At 42.1% G+C, this 14,740-nt stretch overlaps 3 protein-coding genes across 3 annotated transcripts; all 3 read left to right on the top strand.

Moving 5' to 3' along the window:
• Positions 1 to 1,915: 1,915 nt before the first annotated feature.
• On the top strand, positions 1,916 to 3,215 carry LOC307256463 (macrophage migration inhibitory factor-like; the record flags this gene model as incomplete). The annotated part of the gene is made up of 3 exons (XM_080035421.1): positions 1,916 to 2,252; positions 2,834 to 3,003; positions 3,149 to 3,215. The coding sequence occupies exons 1-3, from the start codon at positions 2,145 to 2,147 to the stop codon at positions 3,213 to 3,215; spliced, it is 345 nt and encodes a 114-aa protein (XP_079891547.1). The 5' UTR covers positions 1,916 to 2,144.
• Positions 3,216 to 4,806: 1,591 nt separating this feature from the next.
• Positions 4,807 to 10,434, top strand: LOC307256455 (zinc finger protein 711-like). Its single transcript, XM_080035410.1, has 5 exons — positions 4,807 to 4,996; positions 5,636 to 6,041; positions 6,611 to 6,738; positions 7,403 to 7,463; positions 8,370 to 10,434. The coding sequence occupies exons 2-5, from the start codon at positions 5,726 to 5,728 to the stop codon at positions 9,656 to 9,658; spliced, it is 1,794 nt and encodes a 597-aa protein (XP_079891536.1). The 5' UTR covers positions 4,807 to 4,996; positions 5,636 to 5,725; the 3' UTR covers positions 9,659 to 10,434.
• A 230-nt stretch (positions 10,435 to 10,664) lies between these two features.
• LOC307256457 (uncharacterized protein) lies at positions 10,665 to 14,149 on the top strand. Its single transcript, XM_080035413.1, has 4 exons — positions 10,665 to 11,596; positions 11,861 to 11,979; positions 12,117 to 12,234; positions 12,647 to 14,149. The coding sequence occupies exons 1-4, from the start codon at positions 11,191 to 11,193 to the stop codon at positions 13,651 to 13,653; spliced, it is 1,650 nt and encodes a 549-aa protein (XP_079891539.1). The 5' UTR covers positions 10,665 to 11,190; the 3' UTR covers positions 13,654 to 14,149.
• The last annotated feature ends 591 nt before the right edge of the window (positions 14,150 to 14,740 follow it).

The following is a 14,740-nucleotide window of genomic DNA, read 5'->3' as shown; positions in this document are numbered from 1 at the left end:
AAGTAAACTAACCAATGTTATTTCTGAGGCTTAGGGGGAATAAAGGCGCAGACACACCTGAGACCTATTGCACAAAAGGATGATTGATAAAGCCAGCCTTGACAAAGTCTAGTCTTGGCACTTTGGATTAGTCAGTTGCACAAACGCTAATCCAGTCAGAAAAGGGGCTGCTTTGTCAAGACAGGTGTAAGTATTTCTGTTTAGCCTACAGCTTTGAGAAGTAGACCCAGGTAACAGCCTACTTAATGCCATCCCGCCCAAGCGCACAACGTACGGCAAGTCTGTAGTCGGCTCGGTGTGTTCTTTGCACTGTCAAGGAAAGTCTTCTCATTCGCCCCGTCCCGCCCGGTTCCGCCCATGGACCTATTATAAAAGCTTTGGCCAGTGGGAGGAATCGCAGCATTTGCAGCAAGTGTTGTTGTGACTAGGAGAAACCATACCTGCAAACTCGTCGCTTTTCGGCGAAAATCGCCGTTTAGAATCAAAATATATGACCCACGTGAATCGTATAGATCCGAAGAGTTTTTGTTTTTGGGAGGGAGGGGGGGGGGGGGGTAGCGGCAGCTGCCAGAGAAGTCAGCCAGCGCTTCCCAGACTGGACTGTGTGGGCGAGTTACCGTAGTGTGAGACAAGGGAATATCGTTATCTTGGCAATAAAACATCTTTGGTATACGTCATGAGTAGCCTATTGTCCAATCAGCGTTAAGATCGGGCACAAGCATCACTGCTGCCGCTGTGTGTTCAGACTTTAGAATTGGCTAAAAGTCTCAATCAAAACCCTTTTGATAATAAAAAATTAGAGGCTTTGATTACACACTGTCAATGCTTCAGAGGTTAATGTAACAGCCTACTGAAACAGAAACTATACGGAGGGACGCAGCTCACTGTATTTAGTCACGCTGTCCGTTTGCCGACATGGCTCTCTGTTAGACTCGAGACATAGAAAAAGATCGCGGAAGCCGTTCCCGTAGACAAAGTTAACGGGCAGGATATCCCCGACTGATTTCATCCATCAAACCACAGAGTTTTTTCTGAGCGGCGTCTCACTCGCTCACTGGGTCTCCCGGGTACCGGTGATTTTCACCGTCACAGCGATCGACTCGCTGCTTTGCTGGGGCGGAGACTTTGTGTGAAGGTGATTTAACATCACGGTCGTAGACGAATGTTATAACTTTATGCTGCATAGTTTGCACTGCACTGTTGACCCACACAGGACTCTTAAGTGAAGCTGACAGTTTAATGAGCGCACATTGCAGAAATGAAGTGTCTGCAGTGCGCTCACAATCAGAGCCGACCGACAGCCCCGCCCCCCCCCCCCCCCCCCCAATTTATTTTTATTTTTATTTTTTAGTTTGTGTGTTTGATATTAACATCATATTATTATATCATACAAAAAAAATAATACAATGTTTTGATCTAGATAGCCTAGTTAATAGCCCAATAATTTAATCAGTTCATCTGGGAGGTAATCCAAGTTTAACTGATCACGTCACGTTCACGTCCAGTGTGTATTGAGTTTATTTAAAGACATTTGGAAATGGGGCTCAGATGCCCATGCACTGTATAACCTATTTCAGCCTCATCTGTGGAAAAAAAGATAGCTGGACAACAGAGTTCTTCTGCTTCATTCCTCTCACTGCATTTAAATGTATTCATTATATTACAGAGAAATATGTCCCATAAAAGAAAAAGAGCACCAAGCCCAACCCAGAGGACCCTGCATAATATTTTATTTTAAATGAACATTTTAATGGAAAATCCAAGAAGCTTCTAATTCATCCGACCCAGTGTCTCCAAATTATTTGTTCACACAAAATTCCTCAGATTTAGCCTCTTAATTTCCCTCTCAAAGTGCACCAGATTCATGCATTTCACTTTAAAAAGTTTAAAAAAAATCTCCCGGGGGGGCATACCCCCGGACCCCCCTAGGAGGGTCAGGATCTCAGCTGGCTATTATTTTCACCCAGCTGGACATTGGAGGCAATAGTGGAGAACTCTGGTTGTGTGAATGATATTTAACAATAGCCAATCGTTTGGACAGCGAAAAACACCCGACCCCCCTAGAAGGGACGGGTTTTTGTCACCTTTTTCACCTCCTATGAGTTTGCAGGTCTGGAAACACCTTACCCAAAAAAGGAGCAATCATGCCTAATTTCGTGGTGAACACCAACGTTGCCAAATGCAATGTGCCGGCGGATCTGTTGACGGTGCTCACCGAGGCCCTGGCCAAAAATGTTGGCAAACCTGAATCGGTAGGTCAAGAGCGCAACTCATATTCCTGCATCATCTACAACTCTTATGTGGATGGGCTCTTCACATGCTATAACTTCACTGCAATGCGATCAACCAATGCAGCTTACTTTCCATTTAACTGCAGCTAAAAGTAGAGATTGAATGAATATGATTAGTTTGTTGTGCAATTGTGCATTTATGACTGTTATTCGAGGAGAGTTTATGTGTAAATGATTGATCCATAGAAGCCAAACAAATCAAAATGCCGCCGGAATATACAGTAGGTCTATATAGATAATAGTACTTTGCATATAATAAAATAATATTTTTTCCTCAAAATGAATAAATGGTATCAGTTATGTTATGTCACTTTTTACACTGCATACCTTTTATTGTGACATTTTGGTTTCACATGAGGCCAGCTGTAGCTCCCATTGGGTTTGCTGTTATGGGGATTTTTGTACAGGGTGGTTTTTGAATGCTGATTCTGATATTGTATACCCTAAACCTCTTTAAAAGTGAATTTCTTTGGGCGAAAATAATGTTTTTTTTATGACGCTATGTAGGGAATTTATATATGTCTCTGTCTTGCATGTACCAGTACTTTGCTGTGCACATCAACCCGGACCAAATGATGACATTTGGAGGAAAGGGAGACCCCTGCGCAGTCTGCTCCCTCCAGTGTATTGGCGAGATCGGTGATAAAAACAAGCAATACTCTAAAGTCCTGTGTGGACTGCTCAACAAACACCTGGGCATCTCACCTGACAGGTAAAAGCCAATACATTTACTGCACATCATTTGACCGGTAAAAGGGACACAATCGCACAGACTCAGATATCCCCTGCATCTCTCATACCTTGCTCGCTGTTATTGTACAATTTCATTAACCTATTTCTCTTTGTGTCTATTGCAGGATTTATATCACCTTCTTTGACATGCCTGCAGCCAACGTGGCCTGGAATAGTACTACCTTTGGCTGAGGTGGAAGTCAATGCCCTGACATATTCCAGAAGACAACGCGCTTAAAGAGAAGCTAGCTGAGCCCTATAGATTTGCACTGATCTTTTTCCATTGAAATGCAATAAAGCAAACCCTGTAGACCATAAATGAATATCTGTTTTCCTAATTTGTCTAGCCAGAATCAAAGGCACACTACATTTTACAAGCTAAGTTTTTTTTTTAGAACTGGAAAACACCCAGGTAAAGTTTTGGATGTTATGACTCTGTAACTGAAACTGCTTAATGAAACTCAGACATCATTACGTTTGTTTATTTAAATCTGCTTAGTTTATACAGATAGCCTATATTTGACACTGATCATCCCTCTGAGTGTTTGGCATGGTGTTTAAAACGAGAATATTAATCTTGGATGAGAAATGGCCCCCTTAATTCTACATTTAGATAACGTTTTTGACAGTTTAAATGTGGCAACTTTTTCAGAACAACTGTCCTGTTTTTTTATTTGAAACTGCAATGAGAAAATGTCAGCCCGTTGAGTGTTGCATTGAAGGACTCAGATGAAAGAAGGTTCATGGTCAGGTCTGCTTGAAAAAAGAACAGTCAATTAATTATCTACTACACACTCAAAACAATCAAAGTGTTCCAACTGGGTATCTATCAACCTTTGCTTGACAAGTCAAGTGTGTCCAGACGTTATGAAACTATGTAATCTATATTAGTTTGCCTGGTATGTTGTAGACATAGTGGGAGAGGTACATTTTGATACTCAAACATTGGATTACAGATTTATTGTTATCTGAGGTGTGCCGGAATATTCTTTCTGTGCACAATTGCACTACTGCATTCAAAAAACATATTACTTACTTATGTATATGATGAGAGAGACACTTAATCTTCACACCCTTTTGTGTTGAGATAGCATTGTTATATTGTACCGCTGAACGTGGCAGTTAATATGATTTATATAAGTGTAGCAGTTGCTCAAGGGAAAAGAAAATAAACAACATCACAATATAGCCTATCCTGATTAAAAAAGATTTTTAGTTTTCACCAGACAATTAAATAAGGTTGAACAACACACATTTGTATAATACATATACACTTTCTGTATAGCTGAAGACAATATTCTGTTGGCAACGATGAATAGTTTTTTGTCATGTACAGATTAAATAGACCACCACAGGATCTTTACCTTCAGACCAGAAGGGGGAGCAAATGCAGTGTGCTTTTGTGTTTGTCAGTTCACCACAGTCTGTGACAGTGTAATATACTAGTAGCAATATTAGCAATATCACTAATTTAAAAAAAAGTTTTCCTTTTGGTCACCAGGCAAAGTAAAAATGTAATTATAATTAATTATTATATGACTATAGTCATAGCAGCCAAATATAATATTTTGATAATACAAATGTAAAAATTGTAAAAATATATCTATATATATATATATATATATATATATATATATATATATATATATATATAATGCAAAGTGCATATATCATATATTTTACAGAAGATACAAATACAATCAAATGATAAATAAAAGGATTTTGCGGTGCGGCAAAATATGACGTAGCAATGACGTAGCTTCCTTCTCCCTGTGGAGTAAAAAATGGCGGACAGTCATCCTCCCTCCCGCTTGTAAATACCACCTACGTGGGCTAAGAAGAAGCGAATACAGCGGATTGAACGTTTCTGTGTCAGATGTGGATGAGCCGCTTTACTGTGTCTTTGTTACGGACGGAGCTACGGACTATTATTCGTCCTGAACAAAGTGCAAATCCTCTTCTGGTGTTCAACGGTCAGTATGTTGCACAGACGGTCGGCTGCCCGCCATGTGTAAATGGTTGGCTTGTAACGGAAGTCTGCAGACCTGATCAAATATGAGCTAATTAAAGCCTTTCTTTATATGTCCATGGCTAAAGCTCGAAAGCTAAATCTATTTACTGAACCTGTCATTAACATAAGTAACGTTAGCTAACTGTACTATGCTCCAGAAACGTGAACCAGCATCACCATGTCCGGTATCTCTCTTTTCCTAGGCTAGTTTTAACATCAAATCTGAACGTGAATTTCTGATGGTCTTTAATGCTTCTTCCCAAACAGTCTGACAGTATTTGAGCATTACTGATGAATGGCCCTCGTTTGCCTGCTGGTTTTTCCACAAGTTATGTAGGTAGTATAAGTAGTTAATTAATGTGGTGGTTCATATTTAACTGTTAAATATTTAACTGTTAAATATGAACCACCACAGTCATAGCCTATAGCTGCCTGAGCCTGAAACGATACTATCTCTACCTAGGCACTGCACACATGGGAATGGGAACTTTAATTCCCTGTTTCAACAAATGAATGTGAGGGTGTTGTTTTGGTAGCTGACCCTGACCTGAGCTAGTTTCTTTCTTTCTCTCTGTCTGTCTGTCTGTCTGTCTGTCTGTAGGGAGAAAGTGACAGTGGAAAGCGTGAGGACAGCATCACACATCACACAAGTCTTATACGATCCACCAACTGTTGTCAGCCATCTTCCAAGATGTCCGATTACCTGATGAGAGAGTTCCGGGCCCAGCTGACTACGGCCCTGGAGCTAGTCCAGAGGAGGACTATGTTTGAAATCATGAAGATCTTTGAGGGCAGCCTACACGACCATCAAATGGAGCTGTCGCAGAAGGGAGAGGAGATCGCTCACCTTAAAGTCAAGTTACAGAGAGCAGAGGTCAGGCTCACAGATGCTGAATGTGGAGCCGACAAAGGGGCAGAGAAGAAAAAAACTCTGATAATTGAAGAGTCCGAAGATGTTGTGATTGCCTCCGGACTAACTCCTGATGTCCCTGAGATCGATTTTGAAGGTGGGTGATTGTGTTTTAAATGAGGTAAACAAATAACATGATGACACATTTGCTGTTTTCTACTGCAAACTAAATGTATGATTTGAATATATTTTTGGAAAGGCGAACGGCCCAGGGTGAAACTCAGTTGATAAGGTGGCTTGACATTGTGTGCACCTTTTTGACCTTTTAAGTATCCATCCAGTATTATTTTACAGCATACTTTCTTTTTTTCTTTTTACACTAACAAACAAATTCATATACTGGTAATGCACAAAATAACTGATTGCACCTAAAACATCACTGGTGTTGCCAGATATTTTTAGAATGTGCATAATATGCTAAACCAAGATAACTTGTATTTAAGCAATTCTAATACCATTGAATCATGAAGGTCTAAGGAAAATTCCAAACCACTACACATATGTCTCAAAATACAAGAATAAGTATCCGTCACAAGCTCATGTCAAAAAACAAACCTTTAGACCGTGTATGACAATGTCTTACCACCGAATTGCACCAAACTGAATCACATTGTCTTGCGTGTGCATCTTGATCATGCTGGTGTTTCTGTGTGTGGATCTGTGCAGTACCTGACGACTGGTGTGCTCCGGTTGGCTACGAGAACATGGGCAAGCAGGAAGAAGGCGAGTGTCCCAGCGTGAGACTGCGCCCGCTCTCCATTGCTCTGTGGCACCTTCCCATCATCAAGGAGGAGGTGTGTAACTGGGAGGGGGAGGGTTTGGAGAATCTGCATAGGGTGGCACCGTCTGCAATATACAGAGAGAGCAGTCCATGACAACCTATTATTGTTCAGTGTTGTGACAGAAACAACAAGGACACTGTTTATGATACTGATGGTCTAATGCTGCGTTCCTTACAACTCGGAAGTGGAGGATTTCCAAGTTGTAATTTCCGATTTTTCCGACACCAAAGCTTTCCAGACAACTGGGAAGTCTTATTTTCTTCTGACCTCCGTCTAGGTAAATATGACTGGAACGCCGTTTAATGTCGGAGTTCCCACTCTGAAAACTGGGAGCATATTCATCTTTTCCCACATGGAGGTTGGAAATGGGAATTACAACTAACTTTTCCTTGGTTGAAATAGAATAAAAAGATACCTGGCAGATGTGCAGAACCTCTGGTAAAAGTTTGCAAGGACAGCTAAAGCACTGATTTGCTCTGAGTTGGCTAGCTGACCTGTATATATTAGACTTATTCCGCATATTAGGATATTTTGTATTTCCCTTTGCTCTTCTTTGTTATTAAGAGTTGCTACATCCACTTCTTCTTCTCACATAAGAAGAATGACTGAAGATTAAGAACTTGTACTTTTGTATAGTTAATCATAGAGGATATAATCAGCAACATCTGTGTTTTAGGCGGTGAGCCTTGACATTGACTCCCACCAACAGAAGAAGGGGAACAGGAGCTCAATGAGAGGTGAGGTTCAGTCCTAATGATCTCTTCATTTCATTATTTTGTTCTGTAAACACTTTGTTTGAGTATAATTCCCCCTTTCACATCCACAATTACATTCACTCATTTACATGTATGGATGCATGATCCAAATCCAAATTCAAAGTTGATTGGCTGTAACCCACTACTGAAATGGGTTGTTTCACTACACATGGTTTCAAACATACATATAGCGGTTTTCTCTCTTTGCAGATGACTTTGGCTTTGCACAACATAAACGTTGATGACGCTTTAGGGCTCCAGACTGCGACCAAATGCTCGCATTTTGCGACCGAGTAGCAGCCCCCAGACACACAGCACCGTGTCTGTATTATGCAAATGAGTTGATAATGTCATCTAGCTACTATTACTTTTGAGCCAGTAACTATTTTCCTTACAGAGGAGTCAGCAGAGATAGCAGAGGAAAAATCAGATGTAGAAGGGGTTGTGGTGAAAATTAGCAAAAAAAATCCCTTTTCCTAAAGTAATGTCTGAAGGATTTGTTGTCAGTGTGGTCCAAAACATGCTGTCAATATAGTTAGGCTAGAATTGGGAAATATATGTAGATGCGTTGCAGGTCTTATAAAGGTGTGCCCCTACATTTTATGGTTGCGCCCCTAAAAATTCTGAGTCAGGGGCGCCAGTGCTCCTGGTAATAAAGTTTAGTCTGGAGCCCTGCACTTGGAGGCCTTAAATCACTTCCTGAGTCAATACCAGAACATTCATGTGCTTCGATAACACCTGGCTAACAACACAGCGCTTATTTGTGAAGCTGCGTACAACCAATGCTAAAAAAATGTGGCTTGTTATATTCATGCCACCCCTCCTTTTTTAACTGGGTCACAGTTAATATTATTGTTCATTTTGTTTGCAATATTTTGTCTTTCACAGAGTCCATATTGAACAAGAAACAAAAACACACTCGGGGCAGAAGCCTGCCAACTCCCTCTACTCAAAGCCTACCATTGAGCAGCGACATAAAAACATACAAAACAATCAAAGACTTCAAAAAGGAATACAACACTGAAGTGGGCGTTAGAGTTCTCAGAGGAGGAGCCAGACATTCGACACGAAAAGGGCAAGATAATAAACCGAAGAGCAAAGTCAAAGCAAGTGATTCCAAGTCTACAGAACAGGACACAGTCGGAAAGGAGAGTGGGAAAAAGTACTCCTGCAAGTTTTGTACGAAGGTGTTTGATACGGAGTTTGGACGAAGCGTGCATGTGCGATCGCACAAGAGGTGCCGAGGTTGCAAGAAAGAGTTTGCTTTTCCGAGTTTTCTTCAGGCTCATAAACCATATTGTGGACCTCTCAAAATATATTTGGCAAAAAAAGCGCAGTCCACTGAGCCTCCAAAACCCAAACCCCATGCTGAAGAAAAGGTGATTGCAGCAAGTAAAGAACAGGCGATCATTAAGAAGAAACGCACCCCTTCTTCCAGCAGCCACAGTGAACCGTCCACCCAGAGAGAGAGATCCACCAAAAAGTATTCCTGTCCACAATGCGACAGACAGTGTCAGTCTGGCTTCCACCTCAGAGAACACATGCTTATTCATACTGGCGAAAAGCCGTTTCCTTGCAACATGTGCCCAAAGACATTCCGCACTAAGCAGTCACTCAATAATCACTTTTTAAAGAGACACCAAGACCAGGTGAATGCCAGCGAGACTAACGGAGAGCATGCGTGGACCGAACCTCTGGAGGGGAATGAAGATAGTCAAGAGGATTCCATTTCTCCCAGCAGTGACACAAGTCGGGTGATGAACCACAACAATGTTCCGAGAAAAAGCAAGAAAGGTGGCAGAGTTGCCAGTCAATTATGGCAAACGATGGGAACACAGTGCTCTAACGGTTACGCCTGCTCGCTGTGTCATAAGGTCTTGAAAAACCGATACCTGCTGGTCAACCACAACCGCCTCCACACAGGAGAGAAGCCCATCAAATGTAGCCACTGTTCGGCCAGGTTTCGTTATAACTCACAGCTTTCCATGCACAGGAAAAAGTGCGGCCTTCTAGTGCTCCGGTGTGACAAATGTGACAAGGAATTCTCCTCGGAGAGAAGGTACGAGAAACACATGGCTACTCGTCACAGAGACTGGCCTCTTTCCTGTAAGGTTTGCGGAAAAGGCTTCATGTTAAAAGCACGCCTCAAGACCCATATGGAGGATTGCCGAAAGTAAGCCTTTTGCATTACCTGGCTGTAAACACTCCAAAACTCAATGCCCTTTTATTCTATAGCTTTCTTTTAAAATGTTTTTTTTTTTTTTTTTTTTTACATTAATTTCCTTTTGGTTGGATCTTGTTGAGCTGTTGTGTGTGTCTCTTTTGCTATTTTGAAAGGTTATATAACTCATCAGTACTGTAAAACAAATCTGATGACTAAACGTACTAAATGTTTCTGCAAATGAAAAATCTGCAAAACATCATCTAAACTTAAAAATGCACACTTTAATTGAAAATATATCCAAAAACAAGTTGCACTTTCAAATTGGCAATCTAAAGTAAGAGGCTAGAGCTCAAACACCAGCGTCCATGTCCAGATGTGCAGTCCACCATCAAGAACTCTAGTTCTACCATCATTATGAGTTACCCGTTTTAAAAGTTGGGGCTTAACAATTCCTAATATTATGAATATATTCACCATATTAACCTGTGAATAAATGTTTCTATATGGGTAGGCAAGCAGTACTTGTCATTTTATATTTTGATAGTGACCGATATTTTGATATATTAAATTACATCAGAAAATCCCATTAAGATAAAAAAAAAACATGATCGAACTGTGTGTTTTTGAAATGGACATATTTGACAAAAACATTTCCCCAAAATGCTTGTTTTATTTTGTATGGGGCTGTTTTTATGATCATAGTCTCCTTGCCTATTGATTTATTTGTTTTTCTTTTATTATATTGTGACAAAAGTGTTGCTAGATTATGACTTTGTCAACGTTTAAATAAAATCCACATTTTATAACATGTCTTGCATATATTTCTTTAATTTCAATAATAAAAATAATGTTCATCTTACATTATTTAAATTTGCAATACATTGGAGCAATACAGTGACATGTATTTTGGATTGTTTTATTTTTTTATGTCCCCTCTACCCCTCTGCTATCCTATCGCGAGACTTGCTGTATGAATATCATCACTTCCCAGTCACCAACTTGCTAGCAACGGCGAGTCTCTGCATCTTTGCATGTGATGAAGTGGTTTCTAATGGATTTAACGTGAGCTCGTGAAGATGTTTAGCCACTGACTGTCAAACGCCAATATCGACCTGCGTTTTTGGTTGTTTCCATTGCAATTACATAGTTAGCTTCAGCGCTAGCTGATGCTGGCCACGCTTCGTTGGCTCCCGTGTTTACACTCTTTAGCTGGAGGTAACGTAAGCTAACATATCGACTGTATTGCCTGTTTACAACACGTTTACTCACAGCTGGTTAGGTCACTTAGTTCATGTTATTCTATGCAAGCTGTCTATTGTACCATATTGCTTTTCAACGCCAAATATAGCACTAACGGACCGGGGCATTATCCTAGCTACCGTTAGTAACGGTAGCTAGGATAAAGCGAATTGCCTTGACGCAATATAACTCCGCACGTTTGACTACTAGGTGATATTACACGTGTAAGAAATTGGGTTACAAACGCAAATCTCTGCGATAGATGGCTGTTGGAAATGAACTAGCTACTTAGCATGGCAGCATCCCATGGCAGTGCCTAGATGCAAAAGCAGAGAAGCGTACAGTGGTGGTAGTACTAGCCACACCGTCCCACAGCTGGCTCTGGAGGCCAACCATAGGAGAAAGCCGCGGCTTCAATCTAGCCTTGAAAACATTGAAAGTGTCTCGCTGAAACGGAGGACGATGGAGTCTGCTAGGAGCGCTTTCCACGCTCAGCTGGCCACCGTCATGGACTCGCTGCTGGCCGCCGCCGTGTGCGAGATCGCCAAGGTCTTCGAGAGTAGCCTCTGCGAGCAGCAGGCGGAGCTCGCGCACAAGAGCCAGGAGATCTCCGCCCTCCGAGGCAAACTGGAGAGAGTGGAGAGAAGGCAGAAGGCCAAGGGTGGAGGCGGAGGAGGCGAGGAAGAGGAGATGGCATCAGGGGACAGATCAGGTAATACAGCTCATTTCATAATAAACTCATTTAAGCCAGGAGTTTGTGACAGTGTCATTGTAAGTAAATCTCAATAAAAGTGGACTGTAGGCCTATGCTTATGGGTGAAGTTGTATCCCTATCTCAAACCAGTCCGTCTTTTTATCTGTTTTTGCTTATCCTTTGCATTGGACGTCATCCCAATTTAGCATGGAGCATTGTTTTAAATCTATGATCAATATTGAACTCAATATTGAACTGACCACCTCCACGTTTCTTGCACAGGACTGAACATGGGGAAGGATGTGTCTTGTCATTCAGAGCCAGTAGAAGGACTCGGTCAGAGCCTCAGCGGGCTGAAAGAGGAGGTCACCGGCCAGGATGGAGCTTCAGTTAAACATGAGGTCGGACACCGTCTTGCCCATCTGTCCATACATTTAAATTACTTAGCCTGTTATGTGTACTGAACATCCAGCGCAAAATGACAGTTACATTGTGCCTTTGCTGCATTTTTCAGACTTGTTTTATTTATCCTCCTTAGCGGGCTGGATCTCGTCCTAGCCTGGTGTCTGTCACAGCCCAAGCCCCAGATGAAAGCCTTGCTGCTGGGGACCAGAGGCAGATAGATACCCCGTCTGTAACACAAGCCAAGGCCAAGTGTAAGAAGGCATTACATTACTCCCCTATTATTGTTGCAGTATGTGTAAAGGGAATTGGTCATTTTCAGAACAGGCTTGGTATAAACGTTTATTACCTTTTTGAATGAGCGTCTACATAGTTGTGCAGTGCGCCGCCATGTTTCTACAGTAGAACAGAACGGACAACCTTAAAAGCCTAATGTGTTTGTATATAGTATATAGTGGATGTCTGCCAAAAGGCACCTGTTGGAAAAAAAGTACTATACCTGTAGACTAAATACCTAAATACAGAATATACAAACACAAATACAAAATACACCTTGTTACACACTGCACCTATTACAATAAAGCTATTCAATGCTAGAAGACATTGAAGTCTTTTGAATTTCAGGGTATTTCATTATTGTCCTTTCCCCCCCTCATGTCTTTGCAGTGTCTCATTGGGATCAGGGCAGCCACAGTGCAAACCACAGAGCCCCTCTTCAGGATCAAGCCTCCAGCCCTTTCCTCTCCATCTCCCAGAGCGGACGTTGCTCCCCCAGACCTGACCCAAGTCTTGCCCATCCTGGGGAGTGGTTACCCAGGCCTGACGCCTCCCGAGGTGGGGTGGTGTCTGCTCTGGATAGCCTGCAGACGGATGGCACCACCAGCAGCTGCTCCGGTCCATCTAGCAGCAGCACCGGCACAGACGCATCCAGCTGCTTCCGACCCGGCTTTGGCTCGGACGAGACCAGTAACCAAGATAACGACAGCTCCTTCCCTTTCCTGGACCAGGAGCCTGAGAACCACAACTCTAATCAGAACTCTGTGCAGGGCCAGGGAGTCGGGCAGAGGGTTCGGCCCGCCCAACCCTCTTCTGGAGAATCATCATGGCGACCTAGAGACGACAGAGGTGGGAGAGGCCCCGTTAATCACGTACGGCGAGTCGCAGCAACTTTTGCCAACAGGGACCCTCTCCGACCGCAGTCCAATTCACAGTCGATCACGCTACGACACGCAAACACCCTCTCCCACCCCGCAGCTCCCGGTGGAGGAGGTAACGGTCGGCCTTACACCTGCCCGTACTGTACCAAGTGTTTTACCTACCCCTCCCACCAGCGCAGGCACCTCTTACGCCACACGGGAGTCAGACTGCATCCCTGTCAGTTTTGCGACAAGAGCTTCCTCACTCCTTCCGAGCTGACTGTGCACACTCGCACACACACGGGGGAGCGGCCTTTCGGCTGCGCCCAGTGCGGTAAACGTTTCGCCCGCAGCGGGAACCTTCGAGCCCACCAGCGGGACGTTCACATGGGGAAGAGGCCGTTCGCCTGCGCAGAGTGCGGGAAGAGGTTTGCCCACAGGGGGAACCTGAGGGTGCACAATCACAGAGTGCATCAAGGAGATCCCTACTATATGGATGATCAGCAGGAGCCTGACATGGGCCCCAATCCCATTTGAAAAGCAAAAAAAAAATGGTTCTGCACTTTAATTTATTTCACTAAAGAAACCCAAGGATTTAAGATTTCAGTTTTGTCTCGTTTTTTTTCTTCGCTTTCTTCAAATTTCAAATGAGGCAAAAATAAAATTAACCGTCATCACATTTTTTTTTATAATATAATGAATGACAAAGCAAAATTGTATATGAGTGTTTAAATCTTGTTTTCTAATACCAATCAGTGTCTTTGTATCGATCCATATTGTAAATGAATGGATATAATGATCCATGATTGAGACATATTGGCAATTGTTGTAAAGAAAGTTTTTTTTTTCTTTAGGATGACTATCTTCCACTGATGTTCCTCCCTATCAGTGAAACGTTACCGAATCAGATCTGAGTACCTTTTCAAAAAACTAAGGTATAATGTTTTTCATAAGGCAATACAAAACATCTAGTTGTTATTAGATTAGGACCAGTGTCGTGCAGAGGTAAGATAGCATGTGGCTTCCTTCCCAGTTGTACTTATGTACTGACCATCTACTCAATCTTGTAATTTGACTGTGATGTAACATGGAAATGTATTAATGCACCAAGTGCATCACTGTGGTGTTCAAGAAGTACTTTAATATTTCCCATGTTTTTCCAAGGTGAAATTAAATAATATACTTGTATACGAACAATTTTATTTCCTCAGCCTGAAACTTTTAATACATTGCACAGTAGAAACTTAGATTGTTGCACTACTCTTGGTCGGACACCAGGGGGCAGCGATATCATAGAAAAGATACACAGAAATGGCATAGCTAATAAATAGTTTTGTTCTATAGAAGTGCTCTCTTGTTGCTCTCTCAGCATATTTTACCATGTGCCCTATATTTTCAGTGTCTTTTTCCCTGATGCATGCACTTGTGTCATCATGCCATCTCTCTCATGGTAGCGGTCTGTAAGCATGTGCTTATGAGGCAAAATCAAAATGTCCATGTACTTGTCCTTGTGTTACTGTGTCCAAATTCTGATATCCTTGTTCTGTGTTGAAAAAAAAATAATTCAGCAGCCCCAGTCAGTAAAATCAAGGGGGGTATTCAGTTTGACAATATTTGTGTTACT

This window comes from Ammodytes marinus, assembly GCF_949987685.1.
Source record: "Ammodytes marinus genome assembly, chromosome: 10".
Classification (NCBI taxonomy): Eukaryota; Metazoa; Chordata; class Actinopteri; order Uranoscopiformes; family Ammodytidae; genus Ammodytes; species Ammodytes marinus.
This window is presented reverse-complemented; position numbering and strand designations above follow the sequence as displayed.